Here is a 26286-nt window from a genome sequence, read left to right as displayed (position 1 = left end):
GCTTCCGGAAGGCTCAAATGAAAGAGGTGGTTATTCTAGACATCTTCCTTCCCAATGGCCAATATAGGTTCCTGTATTACAGAGGACTCAATGACTCTTGGGATCCCTTCCAACTGTATCATTCCCACTGCACACCTTGCTCAGTGGAAAATTCTCCTTCCGAGGGCACACCTCCTTGACATCTTGGTGCCGCCGGCAAACTGACAGCTTTGAAAAGCCGTAGAAAAGTCCACTGGATTCAGGAGAGAGGCTCATGTTGCCGTGCTTTTGTAATTGCAAGACACAGGGACAGAATATATAAAAGCTGCATAACTAGTGCAAGGAGAAGTGGTCTGACAGGCAACATTAGTCTTGTCTCAGCCAGCTATAAAGAACAATTTCCCTACATGACAAGCTTGGGCCCGAGAGACGAAGTGGTGGAGGGGACAGCATTTACTGGGTGAGAGTCCCTCCTATAAAAGAAAGCATTTTCTTTGAATTTGTTTCTTTCTCATCGAATAATCCTCTGCCTCCTGGGTCTTCCTGCAGATATTCTCTCATATATATAAAAAACATAACATATCTGGACTTGCAACCGACTTTCTACACTGCTCATTGCCTCGTGGTTCTGTTATTGTATATACAAAAGACACAAATGTTTTATTTGCGATGAAAAATGCCATAAAAGTGACTTTAAACCCCCTCCCCTGGAAACCACATTCCTCTGCTTGTGTTCTCTGAGGTAGCTGTGCTTCAAAATGCACGGAACTTCTGGCAATGTTAACGACTGACTTGCAGAAGGTTCGGGGGTTCCTGAATGAAAGCTGATAATAGCACAGAATTTAGCACCAGGAAGAGCTCATTCCCAAATACACAAATTCAGTGTGTATCGTGCAAGGGTTGGGGGACCTGTGGCTCTCCAAATGGCTTTGTACTCTGACCAATAGGAACCTAAAAGGAGCCCTGCTGGATGAGACCAATGGCCCATCTAGTCCACCATCCTGTTCTCACGGTGGCTGACCAGAAGTCTACAAGCTGGACACGAGTGCAACAACACTCTGCCATTTGTGATTTCCAGCAATTGGTAATCAGTCATAATACCTCTAGCAGTGGAGCAGCCGCCAATAGTCACATGACTCCATGACTCTGTCTAATCCTCTTTTGAAGTGTATTTGCATCTTCCAGTGTGGTGTAGAACCAGTGTTGTGTAGTGGTTAAGAGTGATGGACTCGTAATCTGGTGAACCGGGTTCGCGTCTCCGCTCCTCCACATGCAGCTGCTGGGTGACCTTGGGCTAGTCACACTTTTCTGAAGTCTCCCAGCGCCACTCACCTCACAGAGTGTTTGTTGTGGGGGAGGAAGGGAAAGGAGAATGTTAGCCGCTTTGAGACTCCTTCAGGTAGTGATAAAGCGGGATATCAAATCCAAATTCTTCTTCTACTCGTCTTCTTCCTTGGGGACACACATATTCATGAACACTTTCCCATGCTCTGTGAGATCTACCTGACAGAAAAAGGTTTAAGGAATACCAGGCCAGGATTTTCCAAGCTGAAGGCCACTCCGCACCACCACACTCAAGTTTGCAACTGGGGTCCTACTCTGCCAACACCTGCACCTATGTAATACCAGTGTTTTCTCAATTCCGCTTCCCACATCCATTTATTTATGTTTGCAGCCTGTGCATGCGTGCTCAGAGTCCCCACTGGGTTGTGTTCTTGGCCTAACAACCCCAGCCTTACGCACGTTGATATGGAAACAACTTTGCAGAGAAACCAACATATTCAGATGTCGGCTGTAGGCTGCTGGCATCTGAAAATGTAGGCTGATTATTTTACATTGTCTCTGAAAACTCACAGGGGCCACCGTTAATGCTTGTTGCGCTACAGAGAAGGAAGCAGGTCGCGGCTACATCTAACAGAGGATGCAGCTAGCTTTGCTAACATAATAAACACAGGCTTCCCCTTTCTGGCCTGCCACCTCAGTTATTTACTCAACTTATTTTGTTCATTACCATAAAAAAAGAAAGAAAAAGAAAGTCAACACGATCCAATCAGTGCAATAATGCAAAGATGACAAGCTAGCAATTTACTTTGGTCTAGATTTTTCTCTTTTTTCTCCCCCTTTTTTTTATCTCAGACATAAAAAGAATCTCATAAAAATGTGCCGTGCACTCAGATGCAATTTATTCACTTAGAAATGTTCTCCCCAGGTAGTGCTGCCAAATTATGATTTCAGAAAGCCCTCTCAATATTGTTAGGTGGAGAAGCCGCCTTTCCCCCTCGACTTTTGTTGCAGGGGTGGGGAAGCCTTTTGGCTAAGTGGGCCAGATCTTTATCTCCCCGCCCCACCTGCCAATCACCTGGCGTCACGATAGCATCAAGTGACTGGTAGGCGGTCAGTCCTGCCCACCTGTCAAAATTGACCTGTGAGGGTGGGAGGAGGGAAACACACCGGTGAAACAGCACTGAGCTCCCCATTCATCAGCTGCTGAGTGAAGGGTTCAATCCTGATCTCTGCAGGGGCTTGCTTCACACCAGCTTCACACTCAGGGAATGTGTTGGCAAAGCAGCACCCAACAACAGTTGGATCCTGTCCTTCTGCTGATGTCACCCAGTTGAATGACAGGTATGTGGTTGTAGAAAATGGAAGTTGTGGGGCAGTATTTGCCTATGGGCCAGAGGTTTCCCAGCCCTATGCTCAGAGCCAAACATTCCCAAAAGCTGTGCAATTGGGTCTCCCTCCTCTCATTCTCGCTAAAAGAAAAGCAGTTCTTGATGGACCCTAAACTGGCTCATGCTTTTGGACCTGTGGGAAGGGGTGTTTCTCCATGCTACCTCGCTGATGAGAACGACACTTACTCAAGGTTGCCCACACTTTGCAGAGGGCACTCCTCTATTTGAAGGTCTACTGGTCCATGCCAGGTTTAAAGGGATAGCTCAGTGGGTAGAGCATGAGACATTTGATCTCAGGGTTGTGGGTTCATGCCCCACGCTGCGTAAAAGATACCTGCATTGCAGTGAGTTGGTCCCTTCCTACTCTAGGATTCGATTAATACCATCTATGAACCATAAAAAGAGAGTGAAGAGACTTTGAACTTGCCCACCAGCAGTGAGTACCTGGGCAGCAGACTGGGCTGTCACACAGATCAACTAGCCATAGAACCTTCCTCACTGGAGTGTGACGCACTGCAATTCCATCTAGAGCAAGGTTTCCCAAACTTGGGTCTCCAGCTGTTCTTGGACTACAACTCTCATTGTTCCTAGATAGCAGGACCAGAGGCCAGTTTGGGAAAACTCTTATCTAGAGTACAGTCACAATTCTGAAGCTGGGATGTAAATAGCATGCGAATTATGAGTTTTTGTGTGACCATTAGCCCCACTACTAATAATTTCAAGGTAGCACCCACCCCACACAAGTCCTAGTGTCATTAGAGGAGGACCTTTGCCTTCTCTCATGACATTAAATCTATGAGACATTAAATCTGGATATAAAATGTGAGAAGGCAATAGAAGAGCCCTGCTGGATCAAGGCCAAAGGCCCGTCTAGTCCAGCCTCTTGTTCTTACAACCAGTCTTATCTATGGTCCACAGAGTTATCTAAACCCCCTTTAAAGCCATACCAGTTGGTGGCCATCACATCTTATTGTCCATAAAGGTAAAGGGACCCCTCACCATTAGGTCCAGTCGTGGCCGACTCTGGGGTTGCTGCGCTCATCTCGCTTTATTAGCTTTCCAGGTCAAGTGGCCAGCATGACTAAGCCGCTTCTGGCGAACCAGAGCAGCGCATGGAAATGCCATTTACCTTTCCGCCGGAGCGGAACTTTGATGTGCTTTTGAACATTAAATCTGGATATAAAATATGTGAGAAGGCAATAGCGTTATGAAGAGCCCTGCTGGATCAGGCCAAAGGCCTGTCTAGTCCAGCATCCTGGTTGGCAGGAGCAGGGACCGAGCAACGGGAGCTCACCCCATCGTGGGGATTCAAACCGCCGACCTTCTGATTGGCAAGTCCTAGGCTCTGTGGTTTAACCCACAGCGCCACCCACGTCCCTCTTATTGTCTATAGTGTTTGCATTAAGAGGTACTTCCTTCTGTCTCTCCTGAATCTTCCAACATTTGGTCTCACTGGATGGCTGAAAAGGGGGGGGGGGACTCATAATAGGGCTGGGCAATCTATGGCTCTCCAGTTAATCTACGGACACCAGTTGTCCACCCCTGCCTTATCAACAGCTCTACCTTGTGACACCTCCATTCAATAGGCAACAGAAGAAGAAAAGGAAGAGAAAAGGAAAGGAATGCATCTCCAAGTATCGATACGGACGTGTCGCTGCAGAATCAAACCCGCTAGTGAATTATCGTGGGTTCTACTTAATATGCAAAAGTTGCTTTAGATCTGTTGGCAGTTCTGACAGATACATTGAGGGAGGTTAGAGAGAATCTGGCGGAGTGAATAGCTATGTGGCATCAGAAAGTCAAAGCAAGACTCTCTTGGCTCAAAAAAATGCCTCGTTTATTTATTTATTTATTAAAGCGCACCATGCCGACAGTTCATTTCAAACGCACTTATCAAATGCACGTGCTGGAAACAATAAGACCTTGGATTTAAGCGCCCCTGAAATTAGCAGGGAATGTTCCTGAGTAAATATGATTGGGCCCAGGATAAATAATTTCGGAAAGGCCTCATTGCTTTTAAGAACGTGAAGGCCATTTAAATTGTTTTAGTGTTCTCGTCGTGAACTGTTTCCCAAAGCTGGGGTTAGGGAAGGGAGATTCTGCTGGAGGAGATGCAGATCTCTGGGGAGGGGAAACTTCAGGTCCAGAGGCCAAATGCTGTCCCTGCCCCCCCCCCCCCGGCTGCACTATCTGGCCCTTGGGTGTCTTCCCACACCACACACCCCTCCTCTGAGCCCACCTCCTTTACTGGCCCTGCTTTGCACCCAAAATGTTTTTGCCTTGCTGGAATGTGCCCTTGACCTCTTCATACCAGATGATGGGGACCATAGGAAGGGAGAGGCTTCTTGTGTTCAGGCCCTGTTCGTGGGCTTCCCATAGGCATCTGGTTGCTCACTGTGAGAACAAAATGGCAGAGTAGATGGACCATCAACCTGACCAGCAGAGCTCCCTGTATGCCCTTAACTGTTTTAATTGTTAATAAATAATAATAGTTTTTATTTATTTATATCTCGTCCTCCCCAGCCGAAGCCGGGCTCAGAGTGGCTAACAACAATAAAAGTAACAAAGCATTCTAAAATCAATTCATTTTAAAATCAATTCAAAATCAAATTAATGGCAACCATTGGGCTAGAGTTCTGTCAGGATTACCAAAGGAGGGGGGAGGTGTTGTGCTGTTTTAACGGGCCTGGTTTATTACACATTTTAATCGTGGGGTGTTTATTTTAATGTTTAAATGGAATTCTGTGGTGTATTTTAATCATGTTTGTGTGTGTGTGTTTTGTAATTGGTTTTATGCTTGTAAACTGTTTATAAGTCACCTTGGCAATTAAGTGGCATATAAATTTCATTGACTTAGTCGTTCATTATTCATTGTTATTATTCTTACTCACAGTAGTTCATCATAGGGAAAGGTGGTCTCAATGACTGCTGGATATGGGGGCCATGACACAATCCTCTGAAGCCCAACTCCAAAGGGTTTTTTGGGGGGGGGAATCAACCACCCAGAGCTGCTGCCCCATCTCAGAGTGTTCCTTTTATGCTAGTCTCTCCTCCCACTCTTGGTAGATATCTTATTTCTGCCTTAATTAATAAAAAAAACCCTCCAACTATAGATCGAATTACGAATCAAACATCAATGACTCTTTTCTTTAGCATAAATTAATAAAGGCGTCATTAAGCAAAAGCAAATTCTCAGAGGAAACCTAAATGGTTGTGACAGGAAAAGGAGCCCAATGGCTTAAAACCAGCATGCAAAATACATTGGCAAGCGCTATCTTGAAAGGCTGATTAAAGAAGTAATTGAAGATGGAGACTTGGAGTTTGAAAAACGAGATCCTCTATCAAGACAGGCAGATATAGCAGTCCTGGATGACCTGGTTCCTCACAGCCTCCATTCCCTTTTGAGGTTATCTTCAGACGGACAGATTGAAATCTCTCGGGTTCTTGTTTCAAGCTCCCCCCCCCCCCCCACTCCTGGCTTAGATGCAGCAGAGATCTGTGCTTTGGCAGGGCAGCAATTAAAATGGGAATTGGTTCAAAGCTTGGATCCAAGTTAGATCAACGCTTTTCAGCACAGTAACCAAGGTTATAATGGCAAAAATGCACAGGAAACTGTATCCGATTATATTTTCTGTTATATGTAGCTTTCCCTCCTTCTTAAGGAGCTTGGGACTAGTGCTGTGCACCAGATTTAGGGGAAGCCCGGATCTCGATCTGAATCAGGACAGTTTTGAATTGGGGGCACCTGCACTTGGGCTGAGACAGACTCAGATCACCATAGACCGGGTTGCCTAGAGTTATCCAGGTTGTCAGGGAATGCGAAGGCTGGAAGGCCCAGCGTGATGTTCCTCCACAAGCACAGTCCCTGCAGCGAAGGCACTTATAAGCAGCACCCCGCAGGACTGAATCCCCTGCTCACCAGCTAATGGGAGATTTCAAACCTGTGGTCTGCTAGGGAAGGGGAAGAAACCCCACAGGACTGAATCCACCTGCTCTCTTCAGTATGTGTGTGTGTGTAGTGGGGAGGATGTACAGCATACATAAGGTTGCATTCAGTAATGCCATTCATTCATTCAACTATGCTACCCATCTGCCTGGGTTGCTCCAGCCACTCTGGGTGGCTCCCAACAAAATAAGACATCAAACACACTAAAATGTCAAAACATTAAAAACTTCCAAATACAGGGCTGCCTTCAGATGTCTACAGAAGGCCGAGTTGTTTACTTCCTTGACATCCGACGGAAGGGAATTCTACAGGATGGGCGCCACTACCGAGAAGGCCCTCTGCCTGATTCCTTGTAGCTTCACTTCCCGCATTGAGGGAACCACCAGAAGGCCCTTGGCGCTGGACCTCAGTGTCTGGGCTGAACGATGGGGGTGGAGACACTCCTTCAGGTATACTGGGCCGAAGCTAAGATATTGAAACTATTGGATGTGTTTTAAATTGTTTTTGTTTTGTTTTGTTAATTCAATGTTTTAGTGTTATTGTTATGTATTGTCTTTGTTTTTGTATTGTATTATATTGTTTTGTTTAATTCTTTTGCTTTTTTCTGTAATCTTTAAATTGTTAATAAATATTATTTTTTTAAAAAAAAAGAGGGGGGGGAACGTTTAGGGCTTTAAAGGTCAGCACCAACACTTTGAATTGTGTACTAGGAGCCAATGTAGATCTTTGCTAGTCCCATAAAGTGAAACGTTTTATATGTAGTTATTGAGCTACCTTAAGCCTGTTGTGTTAATAATTTACCCTTTGCATCTGTTTTGTATGATTTATTTTTAATCTGTATTTTTGAGAAAGATTAATAAAGATAATGAGGGGTGGGGGAGACGACTTAAAATAAAAGCCTGCTTTATTACTGATGTGTTTGTTGCCCTGGGCTCCTTTGGGAGGGAGGGTGGGATATACTTTGAAATAACAATAATAAATGAACTGGCTTGATTGTGCCTACAGAATCTATTGATGCTTACCTTTCTAAATGGAATGGAAATTCAGGAACAAAACAGCTCTGATGGGAGGCGGAATCTCACATAGATAAATATCGCACCAGCTCAGAACGTTCCACTGGCAGGCAAGAAACCCCCCCTTTTTTCCAGGGTTTATCCAGGAAAGTCCACAGCAACAGCCTGCTGTGATTCTCTGCTGCTATTTCAGAGCAGTGGGGCAACCGATGGCGCTGCGCAGATCTGGCCCTCCATATTCTACCTTCTGTGGAACGAAATTGATTTCTCTCTCATTGCCAGTGAGAAGTGAAAACACTTTGCCTCCCTCCCTGCAGGGCCCAAACCAGCAATCTGCTAAGCCTGCGCTGAGGCAACGAGAGGCAGATGTAAAAAGGTAGCTGGGTGAGGAGAAAACGAGCACAGTGCCAAGGTAGTTCCTGCAGACTTTTTTGGGGGGCAGGTGGGAGAGTCAGGGCAGTGTTCTGACAGAAGAGCATAACAACAACAACAACAACAACAACAACAACAACAACAACAACAATTTATTTGTACCCCACCCATCTGGCTGGGTTTCCCCAGCCACTCTGGGCGGCTTCCAGCAAAGATTAAAAGTACATTAGAATGTCACACATTAAAAAATTCCCTGAACAGGGCTGCCTTCAGATGTCTTCTAAATGTTAGGTAGTTGTTTATCTCTTTGACATCTGATGGGAGGACATTCCACAGGGCGGGAGCCACTACCGAGAAGGCCCTCTGCTTGGTTCCCTGTAGCTTTGCTTCTCGCAATGAGGGAAGCGCCAGAAGGCCCTCGGCCTTCACATGCTCAGAGACCAACATCATGCTTTTGTCTAGATGCATCCATCCATACCCCATCCATTTTGATGTGGCAGACATAAGAAGGAAAATTTTCTTCCCAGACTGAGGTCCACATTTCCATCTGGGAAACCTTCTGGGGGCCACATGACCCCCTTCTGGGGTCACAGGCCAAAGCAGGTGAAGCAACAAATGAAATTTTTACCTTTCACCGTAGGTAAAAGTTTACCTTTCACAGTAGGCTAGTTTCTATGATTCTCCCAGCCAAGAGGCACGGGAAGCCTGCTAGCAGCACCTGAGCGCAACACCGCTCTCTCTACGTGCGGTTCCCACATATTCAGAGACACGCTGCCTCCAACAATGGAGGCAAAACATAGTCTTTCATAGTCTTATCATGAACAACTTTGTCTAATCCGTTTTCAATGCATCCATGTTCAGGGCTATCACTGCCTTGTGAGGGAGCGAGTTTGAAAGATGAACTATGCACTGCATGGAAAACTGTTTTCTTCCGCCTTGGCCTGAATTTTTCACATTCAGCTTCACTGGGTGGCCCCGAGTTCTAGTTACTACGACAGAGGGGAGAAAAATGTCTCTCTATCCACTTCCTCTACAGCATGCACAATCTTAGACGCCTCTGCTGTGCCTCTATTACTAAAGTGAAAAGAGGAAAGGGCCATGGGCCTATTGATGGCAAATAACAATCATACCTCCACTGACCACAGCTGTTTACCACACCAAGATGTCTATGGTGGTTTGATTTAAATGGTGGCAATTTAAGCCACCCATTTCAAAATCACAAATATAAGCCAAGGGTTTCACTGAAGTTATCCTCGTAGAGATTCATGTTTCCCATATAAAAGGATACATTTCGCCTGGTTGCTATGATGATTAAAAGCATTGTTTTGCAACTAAACAGGGCCTCAAGGACAACCTGGGGGCATAATCTGAAACCACTGGCCATACAGCCCAGGTGGCTTTTGCAGGGCAGAACTACATCTGCTGTGAGATAAGAGATTGATGTCCGTTTGGCTCTCGCTTTCTCTGTGGCATTCAAGGGTACTAAGTGAGATCGCTTACTTGAAGGCTAAAGCTATAAATTCTGCCCACTGTAGATGCATTTCAAAGGCAAAAGCTCAATTCAGGCAACAACCTAAACCACGGTTTAATTGCTTCAAACAACAGCAAATAATAATAATAATAATAATAATAATAATAATAATAATAATAATTTATTTATACCACGCCCATCTGGCTGGGTTTCCGCAGCCACTCTGGGCGGCTCCCAACCAAATACAGTGGTATCTCAGGTTACATACACTTCAGGTTAAATACACTTCAGGCTACAGACTCCGCTAACCTAGAAATAGTGCTTCAGGTTAAGAACTTTGCTTCAGGATAAGAACAGAAATCATGCTCCGGCGGTGCAGCGGCAGCAGGAGGCCCCATTAGCTAAAGTGGTGCTTCAGGTTAAGAACAGTTTCAGGTTAAGAATGGACCTCTGGAACAAATTAAGTACTTAACCTGAGGTACCACTGTATTAAAAACACAATACAGCATTAAACATAAAAAACTTTGGGCTGTATCCCATGCTGCCATGGGACAACATACTTCCTTCCTCTCTTGCCCCCTTAATCTGCTCCGGGGATTCGGGTGATACTTTGGCACTTTTGCCTGATTTGGGGGTCCACAGGGAGAGGAAAGGAAGGGTAAGTCCTGTTGAACAAGCAGAACGCTGCTTGACCAGAGCTGGATCCAACCCCTAGTCTCTGGATCTCCCCATCATCCACCCCATGCTGGCATGTGGCCCTTAACAGACTGTCCATGAGCTAAAGTGGCCCTTGACACAAAAAAGAGGTTCCCAGCCCCTGATCTTAGGGTTTCCATGTTGGCAGATCCACATCCAATGCACATTTAAAGCACACAACACCCCCCCAAGAATCCTGGGAACCATAGTTCCCCCACCTAGAGCTACAGTTCCCAGCACTCTTAACAAACTACAGTTCTCAGGATTCTTTGAGGGAAGTCATGAGCTTTATGTGTTAGATATTATTTAAACACACGGCCTAGTTCTGCTCTGAAAAGCACCTGAATCAAAACAACAAAGCTTCTTCAACAGATTTCATCCACCCTGCTCGTAAAACTACAATGAAGTTGACATTTTCATTTGGTATCACAAGCTTATCGTCATGGCTTAACTTGGTGAAATTAAAAAAGTGCCAGATTTTCAATTCATAAATATTTATGATAAGGACACCATTTTATCTTTAATTAGCCCAACTGTTAAGGACACTTCTGAAGTGAGAAATTGAATTCAGCGCTTAACACCAGATGCAGCTTCTGGGGCTCGAGTTTTAGCTCGATGGCTTACAATGAGCGGAATACCAAAATCAAATCAAAACAAATAACGCACATGTTGCTCACATGGAACTGCTAAAACAGAGTAACACCAAACAAATCTTAAGGGAGGGGGGAATGGAAAAGAAAGTTTCCAAATGCAAATGAAAGAATAAAAAGGCTGATGTAATACACAATGGTTTCTGGATCAGAAAGGAAGAGGTATCATCTTCTGAGTTATGTAGTACAGTGGTACCTTGGTTTATGAACTTAATCCGTTCCGGAAGTCCGTTCTTAGACCAAAGTGTTCTTAAACCAAGGCGTGCTTTCCCATAGCAGCGAGGGACTCAATTTACAAATGGAACACACTCAAGAGGAAGCGGAACATGTTCTGCTTCCAAGGCAAAGTTCACAAACCAAAACACCTACTTCTGGGTTTGCAGCGTTCTTAATTCAAGTTGTTCATAAACTAAGCTGTTCTTAAACCAAGGTAGCACTGTATTTCAGGAAAGGTATGACAATGCAATGGAAAGAAGCAACATTGGATTATTGATTTGTTCAGCTACAAATTGGCTCTCCTATTGGCTTGGAAGTGAAAGCTGGACCATAAAGAAGGCTGATCGCCGAAGAATTGATGCTTTTGAATTATGGTGCTGGAGGAGACTCTTGAGAGTCCCATGGACTGCAAGAAGATCAAACCTATCCATTCTGAAGGAAATCAGCCTGGAAGGACAGATCCTGAAGCTGAGGCTCCAATACTTTGGCCACCTCATGAGAAGAGAAGACTCCCTGGAAAAGATCCTGATGTTGGGAAAGATGGAAGGCACAAGGAGAAGGGGGGCGACAGAGGATGAGATGGTTGGACAGTGTTCTCGAAGCTACCAGCATGAGTTTGACCAAACTGCGGGAGGCAGTGGAAGACAGGAGTGCCTGGCGTGCTCTGGTCCATGGGGTCATGAAGAGTTGGACACAACTAAACGACTAAACAACAACAACAATCAGAGTTCAAGGACGTACTCCAGCCAGGGAAAATCACTCAAGGACTGAGAATCCTGCCCACAATATTGGAAGGGGCATGGGAGGCCATCATGTCGAACACCCTCGCTCTGTGTAGGCTTCTGAGGTGGGGCACCAAAGAACCTAGCCATTCCCTAACACAAACCTCTCATTTCCGCAGTGACGTTAATGTGGGCAGTGCTTTTATAGAGGAAGCACAAGACAGCGTGAGACCCTGCTCTGAGGAGATGACGAGAGACTAATCATCTTTTAGGAACTGGAATCCTGTTTCTCTCCAAAGGCAAAATACAGGGACAAGAAACAGAAAATAGTGACTGTTCCTGATGAACAGAGAAGAGTTGGAACATATAAAGCAAGCAGGTGTTTGTCATCCTACAAATGTAATAATGAGGGGTTGAACATTTTTCATCATGGACAGGAGTAAGGATCTTGAGCCAAGCAAAACAAAATTATGCTGCCTCCAGCTGGGAATAACTGTTTTGTGTGTGTGTGTGTGTGTGTGTGTAGAGGAAGCATCTGAACAGATCAGCTTACCTGGAAATGACTGTTTGTCTTCTAAAGGCATTCTATACAGCAAGAACTTGCAGAAACAAGACTTTATTTATTTATTGCATTTATATATCACCTCCCCCCCTGAAAGGAGCTCAAGGCGGCATACACAATTCCCCCCCCCTTTAATCCCAAAAACAACTCTGTGGAGGTAGGTTAGGGACTTCATGGTGTTATTTGAATTCTCAGATCTTAGTTTGACACTTCAGGTACAGTGGTACCTCAGGTTAAGTACTTAATTCGTTCCAGAGATCCGTACTTAACCTGAAACTGTTCTTAACCTGAAGCACCACTTTAGCTAATGGGGCCTCCTGCTGCAGCCGCGCCGCCGAAGCACGATTTCTGTTCTCATCCTGAAGCAAAGTTCTTAACCTGAAGCACTATTTCTGGGTTAGTGGAGTCTGTAACCTGAAGCGTATGTAACCTGAGGTACCACTGTACTACAGAACCCTGGTTCTCTTGATCTCTCCAAGGACTCAAGGACTTTTGAATTCAGCACTTGCTACAAGCAACGAGCTTTTCCAAAATTAAGAGTTTTGCTCTGAAATATGTTGAATGGGACTACTTAGCTGCAATATTTTAAATTACTTATTGGTTTCAAAAAGGCATAATTTTGCTTTGTCACTATATGGGCTTTAATGGAGGTGCAGAAATTCAGCGTTGACAAAAAAATAGCTGCTTGTCCAAATACAAGATGCCTTGCCAACCTTTACTAAAATTATTGTTGTAGCAGAGGGTTGTGTTCCACGCCGCCACCCCCACCCCCACCAATAATTCCAAATGCCCTTGTACTGCAGGGGAGAAGACAGAAAAAAGCAAATAGGAGGGGAAAGAAGAATATTTCATTTAAAAAAATAAAATAACCAGTCTAATTTTCTCCAGTTTGGATATGAAAAAATTGAATTAATATTAAGTGATTAGAAGGTTAACCTTCTTAGACTGCAAAAGCCAAACGTGATGATGATGATGATTAATACAAAACATGCAAGAATAGGCTGATTTCATTATTTATCATCTGACTATCATAATGAAGGATGTGTTCAAATTGATTATTTGTGGGCAAAGTATGAGATGAGAGGGTGGTGGAGGAGAGAGAGAGAGAGAGAGAGAGAGAGAGAGAGAGAGAGAAAGAAAGAAAGAAAGAAAGAAAGAAAGAAAGAAAGAAAGAAAAGAGTGTATTATACTTGACTGACAACATCCTGCAAAGAAGGTTCTTCAAGTTGTTTTTTTTAAGGAAACAGAACAGCTCTGTTACTAAGGAAACTGAGCTATGCAGAGCTCACAGTTTCTGAATCAGGGATTATTTCATAGCAAACTTAGTTACGCTATTGTACGGTGAGCTGCCTAGCAGCCCTCTCTCTGTTCGGCTTAATTAATAAGAATACTTAACTGAATGGGAAAGAGATATCCTATTCAGCTAGCTATTTGTTCTGTACCAAGCAGTCCTGTTTACAAATGTATTACATGCATGCAGATGGGGTCGTATGCAGACCAAGTGAAGCCCTTTCCAGGTGTTCGGAAGAATGCATGTCCGCATTCTGTGTGGAGGAGTGTTAAGTGGGTGCACACATAAGCCCCGCCCCAGTGACCCCAGCAGGCAGTGTCATTGGCTCTGGCTCCACCCAGTAATGGGCTCCCTGCCTTCTGCCGCACCAGTCACCACTGCCCAAGGAGGTTATGATCAAACTAAGAATAGGTGCATGGGAGATGGCAGAGGAATGGGAATGGAAATGGAGATAGGGTTTTACCGTATTTTTCGCTCTATAAGACGCACCCGACCATAAGACGCTCCTAGTTTTTAGGGGAGGAAAACAAGAAATAAAAAGCCTCCTGAGCGAAGAGGGAGCGCTCCTCCCTCTTCGCTCAGGAGGCTTTGCGGGGCTATCCCTGAAGCCAGGAGAGCAAGCAGGATCAGTGCGCAATGATCCCACTTGGTCTCCAGGCTTCAGCGAAAGGAAGCCTCCTGGCTTTCCCCCAACCTCCTTCAAGAGCCGTGCGCTCTTTAAAGGGAGCATGGCTCTTGGGGGCTTTTCTGGGAGGTGGGGGAAAGGACGGAGCCATGCGCTCTGTCCCTTCCCCCACCTCCCGCAAAAGCCAGGGATAGCTGCACGAAGCCTCCGCAGGGCAGTGGGATGAAGGCTCCCCTGCGGAGGCTTCACACGGCTAAGCCAGAAGCTAGAACAGCACAGCGCTCCCTCTCGCTGTTCTGGCCTTCTGGGATAGCCCACGAAGCTTGCATTCGCTCCATAAGACACACACACATTTCCCCTTACTTTTTAGGAGGGGAAAGGTGCATCTTATAGAGCGAAAAATACGGTAAATAATAATAGCAGCTGCTGCAGCAGCAACAACAAACATGTTAGCAGCTTTTCTAACAAAGTAGGGCAGAGTACTCATGTTTATCTGAGCATCTGTCATTGGTATCACTGCAGCTTACAAGATGGGTTCTGCTGCACCAGATTGGTTCTGCTGGTGTGTTTGCACCACACCAACCTCACACCTCCTGGTAAACTGCAGCGATGCTGTTGATGGGAGGTAAGTGCTGCCACCCCATCAGCTGCAGCTGCATATTGGCCCACCCCCATCTTCCCCCTGCAGACTGAAGTGGTCCTCTAAGCCCAGAACTGGTCTGACCGACTGCCTCGCCGCGGACCAGGCCTCTCTCTGATCTACGAAGGAACCCCGTACCTGCTTTGCAGAACTTCTCCAAGAGCTCGTGCCGAATGGACTTCTCCAGGTTGAAGTAGTCGTGGTCTTCATTGGGTTCTCTCAGAAACAGAGGGATGTGCTGGAAGACGACAGCGTGGCGGCACTTTCTCGCTTCGGCCGTTGCAAGCTGCTGCTGGAGCCACTCATCCTGGGCCTGCTTTAATTCCAAGCACTTGGAAGCATCAAAGTACAGCTGAGAGTTCAGCACGAGGAAGAAGACCCCTCCGACCCAGAAGCTGAAGTAATCGTCACCCCACTTTTGGCTATAATCTTCAATTGTTTCAGGAGTTGGCGTGTTCCCAAGGTCGTGGTTGCCACTGACGAAGACCAGGGGGATGTCCCTGCTGACACTCTTCAGGGTGCTTTTCAAGTCTTGTATTTGTGCCTCCCGCCAGGGTGTCCCTACAAACCAGAAAGATGAGATGTTATTTCTGCCGGATTTCTACCAGTTCTGGCTCCCTCCTAACCTTTTGACATCTGCCACTCTCATTACGCAAAGAACTTGAATATCAAAAGCCCAAACCCCAAAAAATACCAATTAAAAAATACAATGATCTGGAAAGGTACAATTCAACAAACCATGAAAAGCTGAGCAAACCATCGGAGCATTTGATCTGCCATTTTCAAAAAAAAGAGATTATTTTATTTGACATGCCCAGGCTTGGCAGGAGTAACTCAGGAAAGGTTCCATAAATATGTAATGGCATTTGCACAAAAACCTGTCGGTCTTCAGTTCATGGGCTGGGACCCACATGCGGGTCATAAGACAGGATCAAAAATCACAATTCAAAGCTAGCTTGCATCTCGAAAGCATTTGAAGACTAACCTGGTTCGGACATAACAACAAACCACAGTTAGTTGAAAACGAAAGCCTCAGAGTTCTTCCTTGCAGGTGTGTTGGAGGAAAAGCACACAACACTAAACCACAGGTTTTATAGAATGAGAAAACTCAGTATTCCCTCTCTCTCTTAGAAGAGAGTCTAAGCTGGAGAGGTGTATTGTTTTGCAGTACATCAGGAAGTGCAGAGCCTGTGACCCTCTCTATATGTTGGACTCCAAGGCCCATCAACCCCAGCCAGCATGACCAATGGATAGGGATGATGGAAGGTGGAGTTCAGCCACATCTGAAGGGGATGTAGCACATATTTCTGCAGTCACAGACTGAAGGATAATGCAGGGCCATCTCCTTCGGTAAGGAAGTGGTGGGAGACCACAGGGAAGGAATAGCTGGCATGGACAAGGATACCTTACGGTGCCTGTTGGCTTGCAATGCTGGCTGCAAATCTTCTCAGATCTTCTGAGAACAATCTGCTAGTGATGCTGCTCTAACTAAGCCTAAGTATGCGTAAACCACATGTTAGTCATACTCAGAGCAGACCCAATGAAATTAAATAACACGACTTAGTAGTTATTTAACTGAGTAGAACTCGGTTCAATGCAACCCTTGTTTTTTGCTTTAAGTGCCAGGCAGATTTTTCTTATTTCCTGGGCTTTTAAAAGCCCTATACGGCCTTCAAAGCCCTATACGGCCTAGGACCCTCGTACCTACGGGACCGCCTCTCCTGGTATGCCCCACAGAGGAACTTACGGTCTTCAAATAAAAACACCTTGAAGGTCCCAGGCCACAGAGAGGTTAGGTTGGCCTCAACTAGAGCCAGGGCTTTTTCGGCTTCGGCTCCAACCTGGTGGAACGCTCTGTCACAAGAGACAAGGGCCCTGCAGGACTTGACATCTTTCCGCAGGGCCTGCAAGACAGAGCTGTTCCACCTGGCCTTTGGTCAGGGCGCAGCCTGACTCCCTCCTTTGGCAATCTTTACAAAACTTTAGTTTATGGTTGCCATCAATTTTGATTTTAATTACTTTTTATAATGTTTTTATAATGTTGTACTGTTTTAGTGTTGTTAGCCGCCCTGAGCCTGGCTTCGGCCGGGGAGGGCGGGATATAAATAAATTTTTTATTATTATTATTATTATTATTATTATTATTATTATTATTATTATTGTTATTATTATTATTGTTATTATTGTTATTATTGTTATTATTGTTATTTTAACCCTTAATTTGAAGGCTGGCACTGTGACCTCTTTTAGTGGGGAGGACCTGTAGTCCTGCCCCTTTTTTTTTGTTATCTGTGTTTTTAGCCTTCCATTTGTTTAGCTTTAAGCCCTTCACTTGTATTGCTGTACTTTAAGGCTTTTATTGTTAATTTCAATGTGCTCTAATGTAAGTTGCTTTGAGTTACTTTGTAAGGAAAGCAACTAACAAATTAAAAAAAGTAACAATGATGATGATGATGATATCTATTATTGCATATAGCTTTGTTGGTTAGAGCATGGTGCTGAAGGAGCGTCTCCACCCCCATCGTTCCGCCTGGACACTGAGGTCCAGCGCCGAGGGCCTTCTGGCAGTTCCCTCACTGTAAGAAGCTAAGTTACAGGGAACCAGGCAGAGGGCCTTCTCGGTAGTGGCGCCCGCCCTGTGGAACGCCTTCCCACCAGATGTCAAAGAGAACAACAACTACCAGACTTTTAGAAGACATCTGAAGGCAGCCCTGTTTAGGGAAGCTTTTAATGTTTGATGGACTACTGTATTTTAATATTGTGTTGGAAGTTGCTCAGAGTAGCTTGGGAAACCCAGCCAGATGGACGGTGGGGCATTAATAAATTATTATTATTATTATTATTATTATTATTATTATTATTATTATTCTGAATGTGCCTGCATTATAGGGGTTTGGACTAGATGATCCTCAGGGTGCCTTCCAACTCTACAATTCTATAAACTACATCTGCATCCCGCCTTTTTTCTCCAAAGAGCGCAAGATGGTGTACACACTCCTCTCCCTCTCCATTTTAACCTCACAGGTAGGTTAAGTTGAGAGACAGTGACTGCCCTAAGTCACTCAGGGGGCTTCGTGGCTCAATGGGGATTTGAACCCTGGTCTCCCACGTCCTAATCCAGCACTGTAACCACTGTGCCAAGTAATAATGCAACTAATAATTTTAAACCCTGCCTTCATTTCCATTTCCCTTCCTCTGCTGTATACAGAGCATCTCTTCTTAGATGGCAAACCCCTTGGGCAAGCCCATTGGGATTGGTGGGGGAGAAGGCAGGGAGCTGATTAAGAGCCAGAGCCAATGAGAGGCAGAACCAGTCCCTCCTCCTCCTTGCTGAGTTCTACCCGGAGACTAAGGTACTGTACTCATAGGCAGTGTCAGTCCCCAGACTTCTTGGAAGGTGGGGAGAAGAAGAGCTGGCTGAGGGCAGATTGAGCAGTTCTCCATTTGCCTTAACGAACCAGCCTTTGGGGCAGAAAACTCTCCTCCCCTTCTTTATAAAGTGGCCAGGAACACAGAGGGCCTTTTTAAACAAAATCTCCATCTCCTGCTGAAGATCCTGCTTCCACACAAGGAGAGGAGCCAGGCTGCCTTCACCCCAGCTTGCTGTGGTCAGCAGAGGCGACATTGGCAGACTATTCTCTCAAAGTGCTAATCCATTTGCTAATAAATCCAGTGTTTAACTGACCTTGGCCGTGCCTGCTGCAGAGGACGCAAGTACAGAAAGAGGAGCCATTTATAATGCATCAGTTGACAGATCCCCCTGCAGCTCTGCTAGTCTCAGTGGGGGCAGGTAGGTATTAGCTAGAGTTTTGGCCAAGTGGAACTGGTCCTGAATGGACAAGTACCCTCTCATCTCAGGGGGGAAGAAACCACTGCAAACTTGTTCTAAGAGAGAAGCAAGGCTGTCAAGGAGCCAGCACGGTGCACCATAGGGGTGGGGAGCCCTTAGCCCTCTCCAGAAACTCTTGGAATGCAGCTTATATCAACCCTGACCACTAGGCATGCTGGCTGTGGCTGACAGGAGCTGGAGTTCAACAACATCTGGAGGGCCTTAGGTCCCTATTCCCTGATGTAGCTGCTGGAGAGGGACAGACTAGGGAGACTGGAGTTCAATTCTCTGCATCAGCTGCAATGCTCACTGGGTGACCTCAGGCCAGTCACAATCTTTAAGCCTGCTCTACCTCACAGTTAAATGCCACATGTGCAAACCATGCATGCCACTCAATGTTCTCTAGATGTGAGGCGGACTATCAATTAAAACAATATATATTTCAGTTATACCCTCCCTTTTCTGCAAGGAGCTCAAGGCAAGGCACATGGCTCCCTGCATTTTATCCTCACAACAACCCTATAAGGCGGATCACACAGGGAGATAAATGCTTGCCCAAGTTCACCCAGCTGTGCTTCATATGGCTGAGTGGGAATTCCAAACCAGGTCTCCCTGGTCAAATACTACACGAGGGGTGCTGAGACTTACGGGAGCTACGGGAGCTGTTTATTTGTTTGTTTGAACTGGGACCCTAAGGTCCAGTGACTGGTGGAAGTTATTGGCTCAGGTGGGTGGCTTCCCGTTAAGAAGAAGTATCTATCGGAGCACATGCTAAGTGCGGAAATTTGCCCTCTACTGAAATGATGGCGTGCATCTTTTGGATGCTGGAAACGATATTTGGTTGCACGACACAACTTTGGGGATTAGGGATTGGTTGCAGGTCTGAGGGTATTGCCGGCGAGCTCTTGCTCAAGTGGCGGTTAGGCATTGGTAAGGGTATTGTTATGTAGATGGGGGGGGGGGGGAGGAAGCGCGATCGCCTTCCCCCACACCAAGGGTAGTCCGGTAAAGGATTCGGGGGGGGGGGTTTGCCCTGTCCGAAGCCTAAGGAGGTGTGGGCCTAAGGCACGCCCCCGAGCGGTGACCCCGGGGGAGCTCCTAGTTGATGTGCATCAGCAGGACTCCCCCTTCTGGCGGTTAACCCTTTCCGGTCTTCATGCAATCGGGCTGAAGCCAGATAGTCAATAGGACCAATGCCTAAGCCAACACCGCTCATTTCTGTAACCAATAAAGTTGTGGCCAATTTTCGCCCATTAACCTAAAATCATGGTGTCAGGTGTCTTTATTATCCAGTGGGGGGAAACGGGAACTCGCCACGCAATGAAGGCTATCAATGACTACTAGCCACAATTGTTATGCTCTGCCTCCATTTCTGGAGGCAGCAGGCCTAAGAATACCAGTCATTGGGAATCGCTAGAGGAGATAATGTTGTTGTGCTTGGATCCTGCTTACAAGCTTCCCATAGGTACCTGGCTGTGAGAACAGGATGCTGGACAAGATGAGTTTTTGGACGATCTCTTCTTATGCTTTTCAACATTTACATGCAGCCACTGGGAGAGATCATCAGGAGGTTTGGGCTGGGTGTTCATCAGTATGCGGATGATACCCAGCTCTACCTCTCTTTTAAATCGGAACCAGTGAGGGCAGTGAAGGTCCTGTGTGAGTGTCTGGAGGCAGTTGGAGGATGGCGGCTAACAGATTGAGGTTGAATCCTGACAAGACAGAAGTACTGTTTCTGGGGGACAGAAGGCGGGCAGGTGTGGAGGATTCCCTGGTCCTGAATGGGATAACTCTGCCCCTGAAGGACCAGGTGCGCAGCCTGGGAGTCATTTTGGACTCACAGCTGTCCATGGAGGCACAGGTCAAATCTGTGTCCAGGGCATCTGTTTACCAGCTCCATCTGGTACGTAGGCTGAGACCCTATCTGCCTGCAGACTGTCTTGCCAGAGTGGTGCATGCTCTGGTTATCTCCCGCTTGGACTACTGCAATGCACTCTACGTGGGGCTACCTTTGAAGGTGACTCGGAAACTACAACTAATCCAGAATGCGGCAGCTAGACTGGTGACTGGGAGCGGCCGCCGAGACCATATAACACCGGTCTTGAAAGACCTACATTGGCTCCCAGTATGTTTCCGAGCACAATTCAAGTGTTGGTGCTGACCTTTAAAGCCCTAAACGGCCTCGGTCCAGTATACCTGAAGGAGCGTCTCCACCCCCATCATTCTGCCCGGACGCTGAGGTCCAGCGCCGAGGGCCTTCTGGCGGTTCCCTCATTGCGAGAAGCAAAGCTACAGGGAACCAGGCAGAGGGCCTTCTCGGTAGTGGCGCTCGCCCTGTGGAACGCCCTTCCAGCAGATGTCAAAGCGATAAACAACTACCTGACATTCAGAAGACATCTTAAGGCAGCCCTGTTCAGGGAAGTTTTTAACGTGTGATATTTTACTGTATTTTTGGCTTTTATGGAAGCCGCCCAGAGTGGCTGGGGAGGCCCAGCCAGATGGGCGGGGTATAAATAATAAATTATTATTATTATTATTATTATTATTATTATTATTATTATTATTATTATGTTCTTACTGTAAGTCTACCAGTAGCATCCAATCCACCTCCTTCACCCCTGGACCAGATCACACTGCCATGGCAGTGTGGATGTTCCCAAATTTGTGAGCCTCCACGGCCTTTTCCCTTGTCAGTCGGGGAAGCTTCAGCCCTCCAGCTATTGCTGAACGATGACGACCGTCATCCTTGCCCCTTGGCCATCCTTGCTGGCGCTGATGGGAAGTGGTAGTTCAGAAACATCTGGAGGGCCACAGGTTCCCCACCTCTGGCCTAGAAAGAGATACCCAGTGGTGCTTTGTTTTTCTTCTGACTTTGACCTAGTTTTCCTGGAGGTGAGTATACCTGTGCCTCAGCTCCTCCCTTCAGACTGCAGGTGGTGTGTCAGTGGGCTGCCTGATGGAGTGCTTCCCTGCCTTCAGCATTTCCTGAGCAGAGAAAACTAGGTGAAATGGCTGCCCAACTCCCATACAGGCAAATGATTAGGCTGTGCCAAACTGCAGTATAATATGAAGTTGTTGCTTTCAACAAGCTGATTTATCACTGTGAGATGTGAAACAAGAGGGGATATCCTAGAACAAAAAAATGGTACCAAGGGAGGTTTCTTATGCTTGAAGTGGGAGAAAAATTTCCTTCTAGAAAAAGGAAAAGACGAGAAGCAGTGGAGAAAATTCACATGTCAGTTTTAGAATACAGTCATGCCTCGGGTTACAGACGCTTCAGGTTCTGTGTTTTCGGGTTTCGCACTGCGCCGAACCCGGAAGTACTGGAACGGGTTACTTCCGGGTTTTGGCGCTCGCACATGCACAGAAGCGCTAAATCGCACTTTGCGCATGAGCAAAAGCGCCGAATTGCGACCTGCGGGTTGCGAACGTGCCTCCCACACGGATCGTGTTCACAACCTGAGCGTCCACTGTATACAAAATGTTGCAGTGTGGAGGGCTATTGTTCAGGGCCCAGAAGAGGACAGGCTGGGCTGGCACACTGAACAAGAGCACTTCATGCTGCAACATTTTGTTGAAGGACTCACTTGTCTTTTCGTTTCGTTTTTCCAAAAGCCTCCTGGTCACTGGGTTAAAGCTGACTAAAAGTCCAGAGGTAGCAAGGTTCATAGAATCATAGAATAGAATCATAGAGTTGGAAGAGACCACAAGGGCCATCGAGTCCAACCCCCTGCCAAGCAGGAAACACCATCAGAGCACTCCTGACATATGGTTGTCAAGCCTCTGCTTAAAGACCTCCAAAGAAGGAGACTCCACCACACTCCTTGGCAGCAAATTCCACTGTCGAACAGCTCTCACTGTCAGGAAGTTCTTCCTAATGTTTAGGTGGAATCTTCTTTCTTGTAGTTTGGATCCATTGCTCCGTGTCCGCTTCTCTGGAGCAGCAGAAAACAACCTTTCTCCCTCCTCTATGTGACATCCTTTTATATATTTGAACATGGCTATCATATCACCCCTTAACCTCCTCTTCTCCAGGCTAAACATGCCCAGCTCCCTTAGCCGTTCCTCATAAGGCATCGTTTCCAGGCCTTTGACCATTTTGGTTGCCCTCCTCTGGACACGTTCCAGTTTGTCAGTGTCCTTCTTGAACTGTGGTGCCCAGAACTGGACACAGTACTCCAGGTGAGGTCTGACCAGAGCAGAATACAGTGGCACTATTACATAGGCTATGAAGGACTTGCTCACAAATTTATTGACAGCTGCACGAATTATTATAGCTGGGAAGTGGAAGGGGCAAGCAGAATATAAAATGGAAGAACGGTATAAAGAGGTGTGGGATATAGCTAGTAACAATAAATTAACATGTGCCATTAAGGTAAGACAGGGAATATGCAGGAAAAATTATTCTGAGGAGATATGGAGGGTGTCTGTAGAATTTGTACTGTTAAAATGAAAAAGGGTCAAACCATTGCAAGAGGTGTTGAAATTGTGGGAGGTTTGATAGTTACAATGGAATGGTCTCGGTGGTGGGGGTGCAGATTTTTATTTTTATTTATTTATGATTATTACTTTGTCAAAAAATAAAATAAAGATTTTTTTTATTTAAAAAAAGCAAAAAAAGCATCCTGGTGTATATGTGTGTTTCTGTGGGGCAATCTTTTCTTGATCAAAATGCCAGATACAGATCAAAATAAATACAGGCACCCCCCGTTTACACTTGTTCTACTTGTGCACATCCACGTATATGTGAGGCACTGGAAAATAATTAGATAATTCAGTTCAAACCTGGAAATGGTGGGAGAGAGCTGGAGAGTCCTTGTGGCTCGTGAGGAAACCCTCCCCAGAGCCCAAACCAAAGAGACTGGAGTGGGATTTGTTTGTGCTGCTCAGCCTCTCCACCTAACAGCTGTCATGCGGCTGCTGCTGCTGCTGTTGCTTTCCTGAGCATCCTCCAGCCTCCTGCCAGGCCCAGAGCTTCAATTCTAGTTGTGGACATTTTTGGATACAGTATTTTTAGTATGCATTAAAGGCAAAGCGACAGAGAGGGCATTTAAAGGGTGTTTAGAGGGTGCTTCCCACTTTACGCGATTGCACTTATGCACATGGGGGCCCAGAATGTAACCCCGAAAAGTGGGGAGTCACCTGTGAATACATAAAATGTGTTGGTGCTCCCACAGTGAACTGTTCCTGGGCACCACTCACATAGGCAAAGTCCATAGCTGAGTACAATAAGCTATGAGTGCAATAAGCAAAACAAGGTGAGCCAATGTAGATAATACTGATGGACTAACGGTCTCAGTCAGTATAACGCAGCTTCCTTGTTGTTGTTATTTAGTCGTTTAGTTGTGTCCGACTCTTTGTGACCCCAAGGACCAGAGCATGCCAGGCACTCCTGTCTTCCACTGCCTCCCGCAGTTTAGTCAAACTCATGCTGGTAGCTTCGAGAACACTGTCCAACCATCTTGTCCTCTGTTGTCCCCTTCTCCTTGTGCCCTCCATCTTTCCCAACATCAGAGTCTTTCTCATGAGGTAGCCAAAGTATTGGAGCCTCAGCTTCACGACATGTCCTTCCAGTGAGCACTCAGGGCTGATTTCCTTAAGAATGGATAGGTTTGATCTTCTTGCAGTCCATGGGACTCTCAAGAGTCTCCTCCAGCACCATAATTCAAAAGCATCAATTCTTCGGCGATCAGCCTTCTTTATGGTCCAGCTCTCACTTGCATACATCACTACAGGGAAAACCATAGCTTTAACTATACGGACCTTTGTTGGCAAGTTGATGTCTCTGCTTTTTAAGATGCTGCTTCCTAGCACCTTTCAAAAAACCAAACTCATATTTCCCCCACTTCTAAAAGAACGCAGCTTCCTAGCACCTTTTAAAAAAACCATACTCATATTCCCGCCCCCCTTCTATATATACTGTGTACAGTAACAATAGCAGATTAGATCAAATTAGGCAAATGTACAAGAACCCTTATTTTAAAAGCATTTTGCAGCATGGAAACACAGCTGACCCACAAATTAATTGTATCAGCTTGCCTCACTCAAATCTTTTCACAGTGAGGTAAACACCGTGGAAATACAACTACAAAAGGTAAGCAGCAACAAATTCTTATGCTAAAATTCTTAAGTGACTGTGAACTTCACCAACAGTCCATTTATTTTTTTGGCATGCTGACCTTTGAGCAGCTTAACTATTCCCAGAATTTCAATCTACTATATTACAGGAGCAATTGTGAATTTAGTCCATCTCCTTAGACAGCAATGACATAGGAATCCACTTAACTACCTCCCCCCCCCCCAAAGATTATTCTTCTACCCACCGCTGTGAAAATAATCACCATGCTTCATTTAAGCACAGCTCAGCTCTTCCAACTGATATTGGGACCTCAGCCCATTTGTGGCGGACTTTATCAATTGCAGTCCATCACAGCTAGCACTTTAGCCTGGTTGCTTTCATGGGGAAATCAAGAGGAGATTGCTACGATAATTACACAAAAGTTACAATAACATGATTTCAAAATGTACCACTAAAGAGCCAACTGGGCTTGATATTTATTGATTTTCTAAAAAAGAAAATAAAGGTGCACAAAGTGTTATGCATGGTTCTGAGCCCATTCCACATTTATGGAAGCTCTGAAACCCCCACAGCCCAAAAACAGCTCAGAAGATGACCCTGACCAGAACATATTGCTTTCTTCTGATCATTATTAGCTATATTTCAATTATGATTACAGTCGCACCTTGGTTGTCGAAAGGTATCGGTTCCGGAAGTCCGTTCGACTTCCAAAAACGTTTGACAACCAAGGCATGGCTTCTGATTGGCTGCAGGAGCTTCCTGCACTCAACCGGAAACCACGGAAACCACGTCGGACATTCGGGTTCCAAAGAACGTTCACAAACCGGAACACTCACTTCCGGGTCTGCGGCGTTGGGGAGCCAAAATGTTCAAGTCACAAGGCTTTTGATATCCAAGGAATGACTGTACTTATTATTCTTTAATGTTATTTATATCCCACCTTTCTCCCAGGCAGCTCACAACATTTAAAAACAACATTACAAAATGCAAAAGAATAAAAAGAATAAGACAATGGACCTTTAAAATCCCAAGTACCATCCTAGCAGGGACCAAGTCAACACAGTAGCACCTCTGCTTATGTTACCCTTGGGTAACATAAACTTTGCGTTGCAAAAGCAGCAAACCCGGAAGTGTTTTGCTTCACGCGCATGCACAGAAGCACTCTACTGCGCTGTGCACAAGCGATCTGCTACTGTGCACGCATGCGCAGAAGTGGTCCCTCTGGTTGCGGAAACCCCGGGATCTAACCGGAGGTCCGGAATGGATCCATCCCCAATCGGAGGTACCACTGTAACACTTAACTGCCTGGCCAATTTTCCCAAGTCTCAGAAAGGCTTTGCATCTTGCTGAAACAACAGGTCTTCCTTCAGCAGTGAGCTGTCCGAGGTCCTGATCACTCTGCCTAGTTTAGCCTATTCCTGCTCTTCTACCTGCTGGCTCTGGATGTTGCCGACGGAGATTTCACTTTGTCCAACCTTAGCTTCGTGTTACCTACTGAAACATGACCTTGACAGACATGGCTC

At 45.8% G+C, this 26286-nt stretch overlaps 1 protein-coding gene across 1 annotated transcript in view; it reads right to left on the bottom strand.

Annotated features, from left to right (window-relative positions):
• CPPED1 (calcineurin like phosphoesterase domain containing 1) overlaps nucleotides 1-26286 on the bottom strand; it is a 74604-nt gene that overhangs the window by 12711 nt on the left and 35607 nt on the right. The window contains exon 3 of the mRNA XM_083711791.1: nucleotides 14994-15416. Coding sequence (XP_083567917.1) covers nucleotides 14994-15416 — 423 coding nt within the window. The remainder of the gene's footprint in view (nucleotides 1-14993; nucleotides 15417-26286) is intronic.

This window comes from Podarcis gaigeae (assembly GCF_964106915.1).
Source record: "Podarcis gaigeae genome assembly, chromosome: 14".
Lineage (NCBI taxonomy): Eukaryota > Metazoa > Chordata > Lepidosauria > Squamata > Lacertidae > Podarcis > Podarcis gaigeae.
This window is presented reverse-complemented; position numbering and strand designations above follow the sequence as displayed.